The sequence below is a fragment of the Giraffa tippelskirchi genome, chromosome 7 (assembly GCF_054371585.1).
Source record: "Giraffa tippelskirchi isolate mGirTip1 chromosome 7, T2T-mGirTip1v1.2.pri, whole genome shotgun sequence".
Lineage (NCBI taxonomy): Eukaryota > Metazoa > Chordata > Mammalia > Artiodactyla > Giraffidae > Giraffa > Giraffa tippelskirchi.
This window is the reverse complement of record NC_137281.1, coordinates 91,002,880-91,022,306: the sequence shown is the minus strand read 5'-3', so window position 1 is coordinate 91,022,306 and position 19,427 is coordinate 91,002,880. Positions and strand designations below refer to the sequence as shown.

Here is a 19,427-nt window from a genome sequence, read left to right as displayed (position 1 = left end):
AGATCAAATTTTGCTCAAAGACAATAACAGAAAATATGATAAATGCCATTCTATAACTCATATATAGCACAATAATGTCACTACCCCCCAATTTACTAAACAGCATATACAACAGTTCACGATCTGGCAGCTATCCTATATTTATATATCATCTCAAATATGTTTTTAACCCAAATCATGCTTTTTAGCTTGGAAGAATATTTTTCTTTTTAATTTGCCACAAAGGGATGAAATTTACTTCATCTCTTGGCTTCTGGTGGGAGACATGTTGGTTGGTGTTTAGGTATAGAGATATGGCCACCCATCAAATGTCTTTGCCAGATATTGTTTTGAGTTTGTGTAGATAAATGCAAAGGGCTTATCTGGTAGCTCATTGGGAAAGAATCCATCTGCAATGGGGGAGACCTGGGTTCGATCCCTGGGTTGGAAAGATCCCCTGGAAGAGGGCATGGCAACCCACTCCAGTATTCTTGTCTGGAGAATCCTCATGGACAGAGGAGCTTGGTGGGCTATAGGCCATGGGGTCACAAACAGTCCAACATGACTGAGAAACTAAGCACAGCACAGGTAAATGGAAAAAAGAGGACAGAAGGGGAGACTTGACAATGTACGTTCAACTGTCATTGATGGCATTATTTTAAATTAAGTTTTAATTCCAATTCTTAGGTTTGTTACTTAAAAACAGTTACGCATTGGCTGATAATATTGACAGGTGGACAGACTATAATACTATTAAGAAAATCTTTATATTCTCAATCCTACAAGGATTTTTGGTTCACATTCTATACATGATTGATTCTACATTTGCTCATGGGCAAAGGCTAGATAATGGAGAAAAAAATATTCCCACAACTCTCATCTACGCTAGAGTCTCCCAGAATAGAATGTCTAACTGCCCCTAAGGAAACACTGAAGTCTGAAAAAGGTGAATAAATATGTTGGTAGGGAATTGGTTTTAATCTTCTATATATCGTATTTTATGTTGTCTCTTACAACTTAAAAATTATATTTACATCACACTTAGTTGATCACTTTCATGTGCCTGTGAAACGATAGGCACTTTCGCTTATACCTCTTTTCTTTGTGTAGATTCAGAACAAAATCTGAGACCAGTGATAATGGACCTGCAGAATTATTCCTTGGTGTCAGAATTTGTGTTGCATGGACTCTGCACTTCACAACATCTTCAAAAATTTTTCTTTGTATTCTTCTCTGAGATCTATGTGGTCACTGTTCTGGGCAACCTTATCATTGTGGTCACTGTAATATCTGACCCCCATCTACACTCCTCCCCTATGTACTTCCTGCTGGGGAATCTCTCTTTCCTGGACATATGGCTGGCCTCATTTGCCACTCCCAAGATGATCAGGGACTTCCTTAGTGATCAAAAGCTTATCTCCTTCAGAGGATGTATGGCTCAAATCTTCTTCTTGCACTTTGTTGGTGGGGCTGAGATGGTACTTCTCGTTACCATGGCCTATGACAGGTATGTGGCCATATGCAAGCCTTTGCATTACATGACAGTGATGAGCCGACGGACTTGCGTGGGGCTGGTGCTGGTTTCATGGGTCGTTGGATTTGTGCACTCCATCAGTCAGGTAGCCTTTACTGTAAATTTACCTTACTGTGGCCCCAACGAGGTGGACAGCTTTTTCTGTGACCTTCCTCTTGTGATCAAGCTTGCCTGCCTGGACACCTATGCCTTGGGTATACTTATGATCTCAGACAGTGGGTTGCTTTCCATGAGCTGTTTTTTTCTCCTCCTGTTCTCCTACACTGTTATTCTCATCACTGTCCGACAGCGTGCAGCTGGTGGGGTATCCAAAGCACTCTCAACTTGCTCGGCACATATCATGGTAGTCACACTCTTCTTTGGGCCCTGCATTTTCATTTATGTGTGGCCTTTTAGTGGGTTCTCTGTGGACAAGCTCCTCTCTGTGTTTTACATCATTTTTGCTCCACTCTTGAACCCTCTTATCTACACACTGAGAAATAAGGAGATGAAAATATCTATGAAGAAACTGAGAAACCGACATGTGACTTTTTACTGAGGTCCAGCTTTCCAAAAAGTTATATGTTCTTATTCATTCAGAAGATATCTTTCTTTAATATAATTCTGATCAAATATTTCATTCTGACATTACATTAGTATAATTTGTATTGTGTTACATTACAGAGAAATAGTCACTGATTTCAACAAAATATATACATGATTTCATATGTGATATTATATATATGTATATGTAATTACTTATACAATATATGTTTACTCAGGGCTTCCCTAATGGCTTAGATGGTAAAGAATCCGCCTGCAATGCAGGAGACATGTGTTCGATCGCTGGGCTGGGAAGAGCCCATGCAAAAAGGAATGGCTACCCACTCCAGTATTCTTGCCTGGAAAATACTGTGGACAGAGGAGCCTGGCAGGCTACAGTCCATGGGTTCACAGAGAACTGGACACAACTGAGCTACTAAGCAGGCAAGCATGTGTATGTTTACTTAGTTCCACACATCCTCCTTGGAATGGACTCCACAAATTTTTAAGCCAGATTTCTCATAACAGTTTGTCTAACAAAATTGATTAAAAATGAATTTTTATTTCCTAATCGTAGTCCAGTGGGGGTTCCCAGTTAGCACAGTGGTAAAGAATGTGCCTTCCAGTGCAGGAGATGCCAAAGACACGGGTTTGATCCCTCGGTGGGAAAGATCCCCTGGAGAAGGAAATGGCAACCCACTTAAGTATTATTGCCTGGGAAAATCCCATGGACAGAGGAACCTGGTGGGCTACAGTCCATGGGGTTGCAAAGAGTCAAACATGATTGAGCACACACACACACACACACATACACACATACACAATTATAGTCCAACACAGCAAGGGATCTCAGTTCATAGATATTCAAGACATGAGATATTTGGCACAGGGAAGGTAGCTTGAGAATAAATAATACCATGTGAATCTTTGTCATGGTTTTGAAACCCTGAGAGGAAAAAATACCTCACAATTTCAGGACTGTATTGCTTTAAAAAATATATTATTTTTTCCTTTTGAATGTGTATTATATTTAAACTTTTTTATTTAAAAACTGAATGTGTGTTGGTGGTATTGAGTTATAGAAGTTAATTTTAACATGAGAAAATATTTTATGGCCACATATTTCATGGTATAAACATAAACTTACTATGTGATATATACTGGATTATTTAAGTAATAAATTTTCACCTATAATAGGTTTTTAATAAACATTGCATCTTACTGAGTTGATGCTGTCCCTTAAGGAGTCATCTATTAGGAAGCATTTGTCAGAATAACACAGATTCAGATCTTATGCTGGATTTTGATGTCTTTGGATCCTGAAAGACAATCACAAGCAAGAATTAAGTTTGATATTAACTAAGTTAATGTTTAGAGGATTCGAGCAATTTTCTCATAAGTTGATTCAGAAACATCAAGCCAAAGGACAGAATTTGGTAATGCATGAATTATTTGAGTAACTGGATGAAACTTCCAATAACTTTGTACATTGTTGTCAATCAGGAGAAGCATGCTCCTGGGTACTTCTGTTTTCCCTTCCAACTATAATCCTACACTTGTGCCTAAACACTAGAAGAACATAGAAGGAAAACAACTTCTTCCTTGGGATATGTTCTCTATAGTCATCTTGCTTGCTATTATGATAATACTGTGTTTCTATTTTATAAATTTGGACATAGTCAATTTTTATAACTATGCCCGTATATGTGAACATTGTTGTTGTTCATTCGCCCAGTTGTGTCCAACTCTGCGACCGCATGGACTTCACCACGCCGGGCCTTCTTGTCTCTCACCATCTCCTGGAGTTTGCCCAAGTTCATGTTCATTGCATCGGTGAACACTGAAAAAGCTTAAAAGGAAATCAATATCTGTTTGGGGATTAATTTCCTTAGTTGTTATTGACATAATACAGATTTTTTGATTTACAGACTTTGGACATAGCACTTTTCATCATGGAAGATATAGCTAATACTATTCAGATTTATTTACTCAGTTGACAAATGTTTGTCAAGCACCTTCCATATTTAAGATTCAGTGCACTGTGCTAGGAGTGAAGATAGAGTGTTTAAGAACACACATTTCCAGTTTAGTGGAATAAAGTTGGTTATACACACAATCAAAACATATTAAATGAAAGTTGTGATAGGAATAAACATGATATGCTCTGAGAGCAAATGAAAGGGAAACCTAGTTCAGTTTTGATATTCAGAAAAGATTCCCCTTATTATTTCAGCTTTTCTATCTCCTATGATTCTGGATTCTGTTATATTACTGCAGACACACATATGTGCACACACACATTTCATTTAGTTTAGCATGACTCAGTCATATAGTAAGTGCCCAAATATGCTAGATCCTATTTTCTTTTTATTAATAAAACTATCCAGTGGCTATGTCCCATCTCTAATATCTGCTCAACTCTCCATGTTGTTTAGGCCAGATCCATGAAGATGGATGTGGACCATTGTATTATCAATCTAGATGGAGAAATCCCTGCACTTAAGCTGTCTGGACATAAACATGGATACTTGATGTGTTAGTAAAACTAGTGTGAAAGGAGTCATCAGTGTCTGTTTCCCACAGACTCTGAACTTTTGCAGGAAATTCACCACTGTCAATTCATAGGAAGTCATACCTTCCAAATAGAGGAACATCTTTGAGTTTTGAGGAACCATTTATAAAACTTATTTTCCTATTCTGAGATAAGGTAAATTAAATACATAGTACAGTGTTTCTCAAAGTGTAACCTGAAACCTGCTTATACTAAAAAAGCACCTGGAATGATTTTTAAGTGCAAATAATATGTGCTTTTTTTTTTTTTTTAACTGTAAGCTGCCTCAGATAATTGTAATTCACAACCATGATTGAGAACCACAGAACGATTGCTGACATTATCAATCTGCAGGAGTATTGCTATTAAGGTATGATTGGAAGGATTTTCTTGTGAGAGAAATCTCTACTAATGGACCAGAAGGTGTTCTCAGATATATATCACTGCTGCCCAGAAAAATCCCTGACAGCAAAAAGCTGAGCAATTGTAGGACTCAATGTTTTTCCTCTTAGGGACCATTGTTGTCCTTCAATGCCTGATGTCCAGGATTCTGAGAACTATTGTTTTGTGTATTTTATGTTAAGTTACTTTAGAAGGAAAAGTAAATCCAGTCCTTGTTATTCCATCTTAAGCAGAAAAGCAGAGAGCATGGTCTGTATGATTAATATAAATATTCTTTTCCTGAAAATAAAATGAGGATAAGATTGTAGAGATGCTGGATATTGAGATTTCCATCATGAATATGTTGAAAGGGGAACAAGAAAACTCAAAAGTAAATTCACAATTTTGTTCAATTATAACTGAAAGTATTGACTTCAAATAATAGAGAGTGGCTCTCTTGCCAAATTCTGAGACATATTAACAGAATGATAATTTCTTTACATTCTGTCAAGTGATATTTTGCATACGTTAGGGTAATGATATATTTTTCTTCTTAAATCTGCTCAATATAATATTACACTAAGAAATTCTGTAAAGTTGAACCATCTTTGGATAAATAATAGTAGGATAAATTCTGCTTGATAAAGGAATACAAATACAGCCTTAACTTGAGTTTGTAAAAGTGTTCTCTTTTTGAATCTGTTTGGGTTTGATCCCTGGGTTGGGAAGATGTCCTGGAGAAACGAACAGCTACCCACTCCAGTATTCTGGCCTGGAGAATTCCATGGACAGAGGAGCCTGGCAGGCTACAGTCCATGGGGTCTCAGAGTCAGACATAACAGAGCAACTTTCACTTTCACAATAATTAGTAAGATTTGTTTATAATTTTATTTACTTTCTCTTTTTCATTTGGTATTGAATTTACAGAAGTCCTATAAAATAAGTTTCAGAACTTTTATTTTTCTGGAATACTTTCGCACAGGGGGAGAAATGTATTTTCCAAAAAATTCAGCAAGATCACCCACCTATAAAGCTTTAACAGCCTGGTGTATTAGGAGAGGGATTAAGTGGGGGACAGTTATGCTGCCAAAATTCGATTATTTTTTGCCTCATTTTTATTTTGATCTTGCCAGATGTTGATTTTAATACTATTCAAATAAGTAACATTTTATTTATTATTTTTACCTTTTATAGATAAGCATTTTTACTGAAGAATTGCATACATTTAGAGGAGTATACAAATAATAATTACATAGATCAACAAAATTTCACAAAATGAACACACCTGTATAACAAGCACCCAGATTGAGGAACATGACATCAGAAGTTCCCTCATTCCCCCTACGTTCTCCACCCACAAAGGATAACTACAGTCATGACTTTTAATGGATGCATTATTTTTTCTTTTCTTGAACTTATAGAATGAAATCATAGAATATGCACTTGTGCTAGAATTATGTCATTGTAAAAGGCAATTTTGTCTCCTTGTTTCCAACATTTATGGGTTTTAGTTTCATTTCCTTGTGCTATTGCCTGGATAGGATGTCTAGCAACATATTATTTAGATGGCAATATTGGGACTCTTTGGCACGCTTCATATCTCATGGGAAAGCTTTTTAAAAATTCACATGCTGATGTTTTCAGTAGATATTTATTGATATCCTCTCTAAGATTAAGGAGTTTCCTGCTATTTTTGAATGAGTGATGAATTTCACCCAGTAAACCTTCCATAATTATGAATTGAATATATAACTACTTTATTTTCTATTTAATATTTTTGCTTTTGATGCTTTACATGTAGTATAATTTTAGTACTTTTAATTACATTTTCAATTTTTGTTTTGTCAGTGTATAGAAATACAATGGACTTCTTAAAACTTCTTATTTTAAAATACAGATATACAGGTGTTGCAAAAATGGTGGTGTGGTCGTGACAGGAGAAGCAGTAAAAGTCATCAAAGAGTAGTACTAGGTATGTTTTATTGGGGCAGTTGCTTTCTTGAGAATTCTAGAGAGCTTTATTTGTACTTCTGTTTAAACATGCATTCTCATTTATCCTGTAGAATTTATAGTTATATCTGTTTATTTATATTTTATATTTTCTAAGAATACTGATTTTATTTTATATACTTTTTATCTTCTCCTCCTATTACAAAATGTTGAGCCATTTTTTAAATTCCTAAGTATCATTTTTTCCCATATATTATTGATTAGTGGAAAATGTCTAGAAGCAAGAGAGATCCTCTCTCCTAATCTCTAGAGAAAAATAAACTGTATTATGTCTTTATGATGAATTGTCTCAACCTGCTGAATTTGAACCCTCAGCTGTCTCCTCTGTTAGTAATACTGTTATTAAGCAATAAAAACTGAAAGACTAACATATAATTCAACTATAGTTATTTATAGTCATTATAAATAGTCATTTTTCTATAGATGAGGTCACATGCTTTCTAGTTATTTGTGTTATGGATCGGGTTTCCTAATTATCTGCTCAGTATTTAGGTGTCTATCTGGTCTTCACTGACAACAGGTGGTGTATCTATAAATGTTTTTGTATCTGTTTTAAGAACTAAAGCAATTTTGATCTGTTCTTGCTCTGGCATATCTCTCAAAATGTTTCCTATGTCTCAGTGAAAAATTTGCAAATTCTCTTTCCAAGTATGGGGGAAAATACCTCAGCTTTGAAATATCTCTTCCCCAATCATTCAACATATTTTTATTGAGTCTTTAATTCATTTTATTTTAGACATTTTAAAAAGTAAGTGTTGGGAATATGTAGGGCCTCCCTGGTGGCTAGGCAGTAGATTCCACCTGCCATGCCGGAGACATAGTTTAGATCCCTGGGTTGGGAAGATTCCTTGGAGAAGGAAATGGCAACCTACTCCAGTATTCTTGCCTGGAGAATTCGATGCCAGAGGAGCCTGGAGGGCTACTTCCATGGGGTCGAAAAAGAGTCAGACATGACTTGGCGACTAAACAATGATAACAAGTGCTAAGAGAACACTTTAGTGGAGGTTCACACACTCACTTGGAGTTTTGCTGCATCTATTCTGCACGTTCACCAGCTCTGGCTACGGAACCATGTGAGTCTTCATCTGTCATAGGAAAGAGCTAAATCTGGCTCTGACTCGGAAATGTATAGATAATAAAGACAAAACCTCAGTATCCAATGAACTAACCAAATATTCTTGGCTTCTGACTCTGTCACACAAATTAGTTGCTGCAATTGCTTCTATAATCCACTGACATAAAAATCCTAAAAAGTGGAGGCTTCATTTGTATTTCACATTTATATTAAATTCGTGTCTAGTTTGTTCTAAACTTGAATGTCATTTTGATTTTCCTATCTTTGCTTATAAACAAAAAACAAACCTATGAATTAGTTTTAATATAACTTTAAGGGTAACTAATGTATTGATGAAAATAATGACAGTAATATAAACTGTGCCCAATAGTTGATGAAATTGAAAATGTTGTGACTTATTTCTGTACACTTTCTAGCATCCTCCACAAACCAGTTACAGTAGGTTACACTGTTATTTCATTAAGGCAAATCAACAAATTTAGAATTTCACCATCTGTATCTTTTGAAAAAGTATCAACTTCAATGAGTAAATAATAGTGAAACCCTGTTATGAGCCAGGCACCAATCTGCAGTCATATCTATCATCCTTTTTAGCTCTCAAAAAGAACTGGAAAATAGGCATCAATTTATACATGCTATGGATAGGGACCTTACTTGACTTGTAATTCGAAGAGGGGTATTTGAACCCACACTATTAGGCAATTGCTGTCTCAATTACACTACTAGATGGTAATTAATAGTGTGGTGAAGTGATGAAGCAGACTAATATATCCCACTAGTTTGTTGTTATACAGTCATATAAATCTGATTCACTGTGACTCATCTAATTGATATTCCTTTTTTTGTGAGAGTAAGAAACCTGTATAAATTCATTACTTAATTCATTGCAGACTTTTAGTTGGAGTAAGTTAAAACTGAGATCAAGAAAAAACCTGTGGCAAGGTGGAGAAGAAATTGATGAGAATTTGGAAAGGGTAGATTGTACCTGTATGTAATAGCAAACTGAATATACAAAATATATAGAATAAAATTTTATTAGATAAGTGGATAGAATGGAAGAGCATAAATTGATAGGAAACAGAAACCAGATTTTCTTTAGGGAAGAAAAGGAAGCAGTAAACAGAACAATTCAGTATGAAAGGAGTTTTTCTGGGTTTAATTTTGTTATAAAGCCATAAATAGGAGTATTACAATTTAATGGGAGAAAACCAAACAACTAAGCTACCATCTCGTAACACATTCTTGCCAAGTAATTTTTCTAACCCAAGATTCTTTGCTTTCAAAAACTCACTTCATCTTCTTATGTCTCCTGCTTTTTCCAAGTAAGTCCACTCCTATCGCACAGCTTGCGCATAGCTGACTTGACCTCTTTGTTCCGAAGGGTGTAGATGAGGGGGTTCAGCATGGGAGTAATAACATTGTAGAGTACAGACACCATCTTGTCCACAGAAAAAGTGGAGAATGGACGAGCATAGATGAAAATACAGGGTCCAAAAAAGAGCATTACCACCACGAGGTGAGAGCCACAGGTTGAGAGTACCTTTTGCCTTCCTTCCTTGGAGCAAATCTTGACTAGGATAGTGGCATAGGAAGAAACCAGTACTACAAAGGAGCTGGTAGAAATCAACCCACTATTAGATACCATTAGCAATTCAATGACAAAAATGTCTGCACAGGCAAGTTTGATGACAGGAGGAACATCACAAAAGAAATTGTCCACCTGATTTGGCCCACAAAAGGGCAGACGGACAGTGAGAATTGTCTGGACAGTAGAGTGCACCAATCCTCCCATCCAGGAGGCAGCTACCAACCCACAGCATAATTCTCGACTCATGATAGTGGTATAGTGCAGGGGGCGACAAATTGCAACATAGCGATCATAGGCCATCACTGTGAGCAGGAACATCTCTGCTGCCCCTACAACATGCAGGGAGAAGAGCTGCACAATGCATTGGTCATAGGGAATGAGCTTTTCATTATCAAGAAAGTCAGCCAGAAGCTTAGGGGTAGTTACTGTTGAATAACATAGATCGAGGAAAGAGAGGTTGCCAAGAAGGAAATACATGGGTGATGAATTCAGATGGTTATCATGGACTACTGTGACCATGATAAGGACATTTCCTACCCAGGTGGACACATAGAAGAGAAGAAATAGTACAAATAGCCCTGTTTCAATAGATTGTGTCTGTGAGAAACTTGCCAGGATAAATTCTCTCACTACCTTTGTTTGGTTTTCATCCATTTGATCTGGTTTCACCTGGATCAAAAAATTAAACAATGGGGCATTAGTAATGTTAAAAATGGATAAGATATTTCACACAAAATGTAAGAACCTTATTTCAAAAGTGAATTTTTTCTGTAGGATGCATCTTGATTGGTTAGCTGGAAGAAATTATTTTTCCTTAGATGATATGAATGCATATTTCCCAACAACTCTAGCTCTGAGATACTGATGAAGTAGCCAACATTTTTTGAAGAAAGTCACCAGTACTGGACTTTTAACTTCAACTTGATGCATCTCTATCTTCCATCAGTCAGCATTTTCCTTCCCCTATTTTACATTGTCTCAAGGCAATATTACATTTCACTAAGATACTAACATTTTTAAAAAATTATAATCTTTAGAAAAAAATAAAACTAGAAGATAGAATTTAAAATTCCAGTGTACAGGCGTTAGAGTCTATAGAGGTTTTATCTGAGATAAGAAATCATCACACTGCAGATGGTTAGGCTACTATAATAACCCTGTGGCCTTTTCTATGAAGATAACTCTTGAGGCTCCACCCTGTAAAAATGGCTAGAGCGAAGTTTATTTGCCACTTTGGCCTTATTACTAGCTCATTACCTAAGTAATGACACTTACTTAAGTTTGCTGAATGTCTGTCTTGCATATTATTGTTATAATACACTTCCATCCAGCTTATTATTATTTATAATAACATTTCTCATCTTAAGTCATAGCTGTGGACATATGGGTACATAGCATGCTTTTATTGATCTAAATAGAGTCATATGATGGTTATTCATACATTCAAGTTACTCCCTTGTTTGACTCCTATCAAATTGGGCACAAAGAAATGATTTCTCTTATATGAAAGAATTAGCAGTCCAGGGAGTGTGTTTGTGTATTTCATCCATTCATATGAGCAATAGCTAGAAGGTGCTACTGCATGAAATGGGATGGGTAATAGTCTACTGAGGACTGTGGGTACACGCGATAGTTGCTATTGACTAAAAGTCTGTAGTGCTACCACACATATAGCAACATTTTGAGGAATTAAGACACAATAATTTCAAGTTTAGATATAAGTGAATTTTCTTTATATTTTATCATCATAGTTCATGCCCCGTTTGAATCTATGAACTGAATAGATCTTCATTTAGGCATTTAACAAGAATGTAAGTTTTGAAAAAGATAACCTTAAACCAAATAAAAATTAAAGAAAACAGTAAAAATGTATATACTTCTCAATTAAAGAAATTATATGGAAAAAAAAGAAATTATATGAATAGAAATATTGTTATTTATATGCTAACAATTAAAATTATCAAGGAATAATATGAAGAATCTCCCAAATTTAAGTATCATTTTGTTAAAATGATGCTTGCAAAAAGATTCATTAACCTGAGAAAATGGTGAAATAATAAAGGGAAATAAAAAAAATTAAAAAATAAAGGGAAATAAAACAACAAACAAAAATACACTTAAAACATGAAAAAAATTTATATACACAGAAAAGTTAAGCTATATAAATAGCTATACTAAAGGGAAAGACAACAAATATAAATATTTACTTGGACAATTGAAACTTTCTTTTTACTTATTGATAGTTTTAAATTTTCTATAATAAACTCAATTATACTTTTGATTAATATATAACACTTTGTGAATTTGTGAAGTTATATATATCCACACAGCTTTTTTTATTGTAAAACTCTTATTTTATATTTATATTTAAAAAATGAATATTTGGATTTTGTCCTTTATTTGCAACTTAATTGTTGCTTATTTTAGTTACTAAATTTCAGATTAAAAATCCCCTTAATTATAATCCATGTTACTTTTTTACAGGGCAATTATTGTTGTCTAGGTATAAAATAAAAAACCTCAGATTTATTAAAAGCAAGGTTTTAATGATAAATATGTTTTTCAAAAAAGATTTCACTATTTAATTTTTCATGTTTAAACATTTTTATAATCACAAAAATAATGAACATTTATTGCTGAAATTTAGAAACATGAAAAACATGAGAGTTCAACATAATAGAGTTTAAGTCTACTTATATACCTTCTGCATATAAAGTGTAGATTCTCAGGGCTTGTGGTCACAGAAGCCTGGCACATTAACACTACAGAGCCATCCTAAATACTACAGATGTAGGAAAATAAATAAATAAAGTGGAACCCACAGGTTACACTGGTCATTATTAGGAAATTTTGGCGCTCAGGGATTTAGGGGTTCAGGTACTCATAATCAAATCGCAATGGGAATTATTAAAATTTTTAAATCACAGTCTATTGCCAGAAATTACCAAACACAAAAAATATGTGTGTTTTAGGGTAATAGTGGTATGCAGGCGTAAATGGCAATGGATAGGAAAAAAAAAGATTCTTTTTTGCAATATATCAGCTGGGTGATAGTTCCAGTATGTCAGCTGGGTTATTTAAAATTTCTAAATTTAAAATTATTTATTGTAGTGCTGTTTGCATAAGTTATAAAATAATAAATGATAGGCATGCATTAATTGGATATTTATTTCATTATAGCAGACCTATTTTTAAAATGTTATGTAAATTGAGAGGTAAATGTTCCCAGGACTGAGGTTCATAAGAAAGATAATGAAACATTAGGAAAAGTTTGGTTCCAAGTACCTTGCCAAAAACAGTAAACCTTTTCACCACTTTCTTTATTTGGAGTACCTTCTCTAGTCAGGATTCCCACTTTAGATTTTATATTGTTTTATTTTTCTAAATCATAGAGATATGTAAATAAGGATAAAATTCTCACCCTTTGTTCCACGGCCACATCCATACCACAAGGGGAAAGAAGAAGAGAGAGGGGTGAATAGAGAGAAAAGGAAAAGAAGAAAGAGAAAGAGAGAGAAAGATTGATTTATGGATATACTTTCATATACTGTATGCAACGCTAATTCTTTTTTAAATAATCATAATATTTTTAAAATAGTTCTGCTATAATGAAATAAATATTCAATTAACAGACATGCATATCATTTATTATTTTATAACTTCTGCAAACAGCACTACAATGAATAATTTTAAATTTTGAATTTTGCTCATAGCTGTTTAGGTATTTATTGGGTATTTGGAAGGGATACAGGCCTTAAAGTGAAATTTCTGAGACGAATGTTGACAGACTGTTTCTTCCTCCTGTGAACAATATACATGGTGCTATTTTAAACTCTTTAGAACACTGGATAATATCAATCTTTATTGTAAGTTTGCAAATATGATAGGTAAAATAATAGTTCATTATCTTAATTTGTGTTTGCCTCATCAGCAGTATTAATGAATATCTTTTGGGTTTTTAATTATTTGTATACTCTTTAAGCACAAACTGGAATCAAGATTGCTGGGAGAAATATCAATAACCTCAGATATGCAGATGACACCACCCTTATGGCAGAAAGTGAAGAGGAACTAAAGAGCCACTTGATGAAAGTGAAAGAGGAGAGTGAAAAATTGGCTTAAAGCTCAACATTCAGAAAACTAAGATCATGGCATCTGGTCCCATCACTTCATGGCAAATAGTGGAAACAGTGGCTGACTTTATTTTGGGGGGCTCCAAAATCACTGCAGATGGTGATTGCAGCCATGAAATTAAAAGACACTTACTCCTTGGAAGGAAAGTTATGACCAACCTAGACAGCATATTAAAAAGCAGAGACATTGCTTTACCAACAAAGGTCTGTCTAGTCAAGGCTATGGTTTTTCCAGTGGTCATGTATGGATGTGAGAGTTGGACTATAAAGAAAACTGAGTGCCAAAGAATTGATGCTTTTGAACTGTGGTGTTGGAGAAGACTCTTGAGAGTCCCTTGGACTGCAAGGAGATCCAACCAGTCCATCATAAAGAAGATCAGTCCTGGGTGTTCATTGGAAGGACTGATGTTGAAGCTGAAACTCCAATACTTTGGTCACCTTATGCCAAGAGCTGACTCATTGGAAAAGACCCTGATGCTGGGAAAGACTGAAGGCAGGAGAAGTGGACGACAGAGGATGAGATGGTTGGATGGCATCACCGACTCAATGGACATGAGTTTGGGTGAACTCCAGGGTTGGTGATGGACACGGAGGCCTGGCGTGCTGCAGTCCATGAGGTCACAAAGAGTTGGACACGACTGAGTGACTGGACTGAACTGAATACTCCTTATTCTGAAAATTTCATGTGCGTGTTATCACTTAACCATCTATTATGTTTGCATTATTAATGTACAGAAATTCTCTAGATTTCAAGGGTATTACAAGATGCAAATAGTTGAAATATTGATATTTAATCCTAGCCTAAATTTATAATTGATTCAATTTTTACTTATGTAAACTTCCAAACAAGCAGAGAAATAGCATATCAACAGTACCTCAGGAGGCTTCCTCGTATCCTCCTCTCAGTCAAAAACCCTAAAACTCTTTTTATGATTTCTAATCACTCTTAATTAATTTAGCCTTCTTGAATTTCAATAAGGGGAATTATATGTTAATGCTGTATATATTTGATTACTTTGATTTAATACTCTCTGTGAAATTTCTCCAAGCAATTATGCTAATCAGTGTTTATTTTTTTGTTACCCGTGAACTATATTATTTCTTCCATTGTATGAACATACCATAATTTACTTACACATTGCATTGTTGTTGGACATTTGGCAGGTACAAGTAAAGCTGCTATGAACATTCCTGCTCATGTTTTTTGATGGACATATCACTCATTTCTATTGGATGTATGTGTATATCAACTGAAACTTTTCAATTGTAGGATATATGTTTGTTTAATTCAATAAGAAACCACCAAATATTTTTCTTTATTGACATCACTAGTTTCTCTTTTTGTAATATAAACATGCTATTCTCTCATATCAGTTTTTATCTTCACTGTTGTAGGAAAAATCCAAAATCAAACTGACATCTTTTTCATGTGTCTATGGGCTATTTGGAAGTATTTTTCATGAGATGCCAATTCAAATTGTTTGCTCAATTGTTAACTGGATCATGGGCATTTTCTTTCTGACTTAAATTATTTGTATCACATATAAGCAAATCCCTTGTTGAATATATGTATTGCAATGATCTAATTCTATTAGCACTTACTGTTTCACTTAATGGTGTCTTCGTAAGCAGAAGCTCTTAGTTTTAATAATGTCAAATTTTTTCATATATGGTTAAAGACATTTCTTTTGAAAAATATTTCTTTCTCTCAAAGTCATGAACATATTCTCATTTTAAAATAGATGCTTAAAGATTTTTGATTTTCACATGTAAGGATATGATCCTTTTAAAATTAATTGTTGTATGGTGTGAGGTAGGGTGTCAAGTTTCATTTTCTTTCATATGGATATTTAATTGACCTAAAAATATTTACTAAAGAGACCATTAATTTCTGGCTAGATTGTAGTGAGGCTGTGTGGTAAATAACACTATATATGGGCCTCCATCTTAATCTTCTTCTCTATTTTTTATACTTTAACTAATACAGCACTGTCACATTAAGATTTACATTAAATCTTAATATCTGGTACTATAAATCTCCCCCTTTGTTCTCTAATATTGCTCTGTGTATTCTAGGCCTTATTCTTTTTTACCTACAGTTTAGAATTAGCTTATCAACTTCCTTTAGCATACTTATAGGGATACTAATTGGAATTTTAATATATCAGTCAAACAATATAATTGTTTGGGATCACTGCCATATAACAGCAATGAGTCATGTGGTACATAAACATGAACATATAGCTTCACTTAATTTCTCTCAGTTATGTGTTTTAGTTTTCAGAGTAAAGTTTAGTTAGATTTTTTTACTCTTTATGTTATTTTTGAACTACTGTAAATTTCTTTTTCTTTAATTTTATTTTTTAAATAGTTGTAGTGACTTTGCTATCTTCACTTAGCCTAAATATTATTGTATTGAATCTACAGATTACTCTGGTTAGTATGCACATCTTAACAATATTATGTCTTGCAGTCCATGAACACAGAATGTCTTTCCATTTATTTGTCTCTATAATTTATTTCAACAGTATGTTATAGTTTTTAATGTATGTATCTTCAACCTCCTTATGTTAACTTCATCCCTATTTTAACTTAGATACTATTGTAAATGAATGATATTTAATTTTATTTTAGACTGTTTATAGTATTTAGAAGTACAAATAATATTTTGTCTTTTGAGTTTTTAATCCTACAACTTTGCTGAATTTGTTCATAAGGTCTAACAGTTTGTTGGAATCTGTAGGGTTTTCTACTTATAAGATCATGTTGTCTACAATCAGAAATAATTTTACTTCTTCCTTTTCTATTTCAGGATAATATTTACCTCTTTTTCTTGTGTAATAGCTCTGGACTTCCTCTTATGTTGAATAGTAGAGGTAATAGTGGGAATTCTTGCCTTATTTCTAATCTAGAGGAAATGTTTTCAGTCTTTCACCGTTGGCTCTAGTGTTAGCTGTGAGTCTTTTCCTAAATGGTCTTTATTACGTTGAGATAATTCACTTCTACCCCTAGTGTTTTTTGTTGTTGTTTATGTTTCTTATCATGTAAGGGTGAGGAGTTTTGTCAGATGTTTTCTCTACATTAGTTGAGATATCCATGTGGGTTTAGTCCTTCATGTAGTTAATATATTACTTTGACGGCTCTTCATCTTTTAAACCATCCTTGCATTCCAGAAAAAAAATCCACTTTGTCACCGTGTATAATCCTTTTAATATGCTGTTAAATTCTCTGTGATAGTATTCTGTTGATGATTTTTATTTCAGCATTCATTAGAGACGTTGGTCTGTAGTTTTCATTTCCTATGTCTTTGGCTTTGATGTCAGGGTAATGAAATTTAGGTTGTTTTCATGTTTTGGCTATTGTAAATAATGCTACAATAAACATTGGGGTACATATATCTTTTTCAATTAAGGTTTTTGTTTTCTTTGATAAATACCCAGACATGAAATTGCTGAATCATATGACAGTTATATCTTTAATTTTTTTAAGAAACTTCATACTTATTCCATAGTGACTGCACCAATTTACAATTCCACCAGCAGTGTACAAGTGTTTCCTTTTTTCCACATCCTCACCAATACTCCTTATTTGTTGTCTTTTTGATGATAGCCATTCTGTCATTGTGGTTTTCATTTGCATTCTCTGATGATTTCTGATGTTGAATATCCTATCATGTACCTGTTGGCCAGCTGTATGTCTTCTTTAGATAAACGTCAATTCAGGCCCATTTTTCAACTTGTTGGTTTTTGTTGTTGAGGTATATGAGTGATTTATATATTTTAAATATTAACCCCATATCATGTATATTATTTGAAAATGATTTCTCCAGTTTAGTAAGCTGCCTTTTCACTTTGTTGATGGTTTCCTTTGCCATGCAAAAGGCAAAGTTTGCTGTATTCACATTTGTTCATTTTTTTTATTTCCTTTGCTTAAAGAGATGGATCTAGAAAAATAATGCTATGACCAATGTCAGAGAGCATACTTCCTGCATTTTCTGCTAGGAGTTTTATGGTTTGAGGCTTTACACTTCTCTTTAGAAAAAAAAGGTGAAGTGAAAGTGTTAGTTGCTCAGTTGTGTCCAACTGTTTGTGACCCCATTAAGTCTTTAATCTATTTTAAATTAATTTTTACAAAGGGCATGAGAAAGTAGTCTAGTTTAATCCTTTTGCATGTAGCTATCCAGATTTTCCAATGACATCTACTGAAGAGTCTATGAAAAATAAAAGTGGTGAGAGTGGGCATTCTTGTCTTGTTCCTAATCTTAAAGAAAATGTTTTCAGATTTTCAACAGTGAGTATGATGTTAGCTGTGGGATTATTATATATGGCTTTTTTATGTTGAAGTACCTTCTCTCTATTTCCACTTTGCTTAGAGTTTTTATCATAAATGCATGTTGAATATTGTCAAAAGCTTTCTCTGGGTCTATTAAAATGATATTTGATCTTTATTCTTCAATTTGTCAATGTAATGTATCAGGTTGATTGTTTTGTGGATATTGAACCATCCTTGCTTCTCTGAGATAAGCACCACTGGATCATGGTATATAATCATTTTAAGTATTGTTGAATTTGTTTTGCAAATTTTTTGGAGGATTTGTACATCCACGTTCATCAGTGATATTGACCTGTAGTTTTCTTTTTTTGTGATATTTTTGTCTGATGTTGATATTCGGGTAATGCTGGCAACATTTGCAAACATTTTCTCCCATTCTGTAAGTTGTCTTTTCATTTTTTGTATCCGAAAGGTCAAATCTTACATCATTATTTTACTTTTTCAAAATACATTTATTATCCTGAGAGTTTATTTCAAAGGAGATTTTTAAAATCTCTTTCTCAAGTTGAAAACTTCTATAACAGTTTCTCTCCCACAGTCTGACTGGGATTTGTCTAGAATGCCTTGGATTTGTGTACTGCCTTGTGTTAAACATTTGTACTTAACACTAAGAAGTCAATCCATGAAAGAACATGGTATAACTTTCCTGATAATCTGGTTTTCTTTTATATACCTCTGTAAAGATTCACATTTTCTTAATGGTGCATGTACTGTCTTTCAGAGTTTATTTCCAGATGATTTGTGTTGCTATTGAAAGTGAAATAATTTACCCATAAGAATTTACAAATCTCATCCATAAAAGGAAAGTTTTATTACCTACATGTTTTGTAGTTAGCCAACTTATTGAATCATTTTGTGTTTTAGTTGATTCTCTTCTTCTTGTTAGACATTCATTTCTTAGCCAACAATCAAAATTTCTCTTCCTAATATTCATGCCTATAAATTATTACCTTTGTCTCATTCATTGGTGTATATAGGAGCAGTGATAATGATGTATCAACTGACTTTCCCCAAATTATGTTATCTTAAAAGTACCTGTAAGTATCAGTGACTTACAGCAAGTTATTTTTTTTTTTTTTTACTTGCATTGACTTGTTGCTTCTGGTTGGTATATATATTTTCTCTCCCTCTTGTACCTCCCCTCCCATCTTACCCCTCTAGGTCATCACAGAGCACTGAGCTGGGCTCCCTGTGCTATACAGCAGCTTCCTGCTAGCTAGCTAGCTATTTTACACGTGGTAAAGAACATATGTCAATGCAACTCTCTCAGTTCATCCCACCCTTCCCTTCCCCCACTATGTCCACATGTCCATTCTCTACAT

The 19,427-nt window shown here is 34.1% G+C and overlaps 3 protein-coding genes across 3 annotated transcripts in view; 2 read left to right on the top strand and 1 right to left on the bottom strand.

Annotated features, from left to right (window-relative positions):
* Positions 1 to 19,427, top strand: part of LOC145512684 (olfactory receptor 11H6-like) — a 364,468-nt gene that overhangs the window by 121,949 nt on the left and 223,092 nt on the right. The window contains exons 2-3 of the mRNA XM_081506971.1: positions 4,868 to 4,956; positions 6,865 to 6,939. The gene's annotated coding sequence lies outside the window, so the exon portion shown is untranslated. The remainder of the gene's footprint in view (positions 1 to 4,867; positions 4,957 to 6,864; positions 6,940 to 19,427) is intronic.
* Positions 1,119 to 2,051, top strand: OR4K14 (olfactory receptor family 4 subfamily K member 14). The gene has a single exon (XM_081506995.1). It carries the CDS (start codon positions 1,119 to 1,121, stop codon positions 2,049 to 2,051), a length of 933 nt encoding a protein of 310 aa, XP_081363121.1.
* On the bottom strand, positions 9,353 to 11,493 carry LOC145512696 (olfactory receptor 4Q2). The gene has a single exon (XM_081506987.1). The coding sequence runs from the start codon at positions 10,292 to 10,294 to the stop codon at positions 9,353 to 9,355; it is 942 nt and encodes a 313-aa protein (XP_081363113.1). The 5' UTR covers positions 10,295 to 11,493.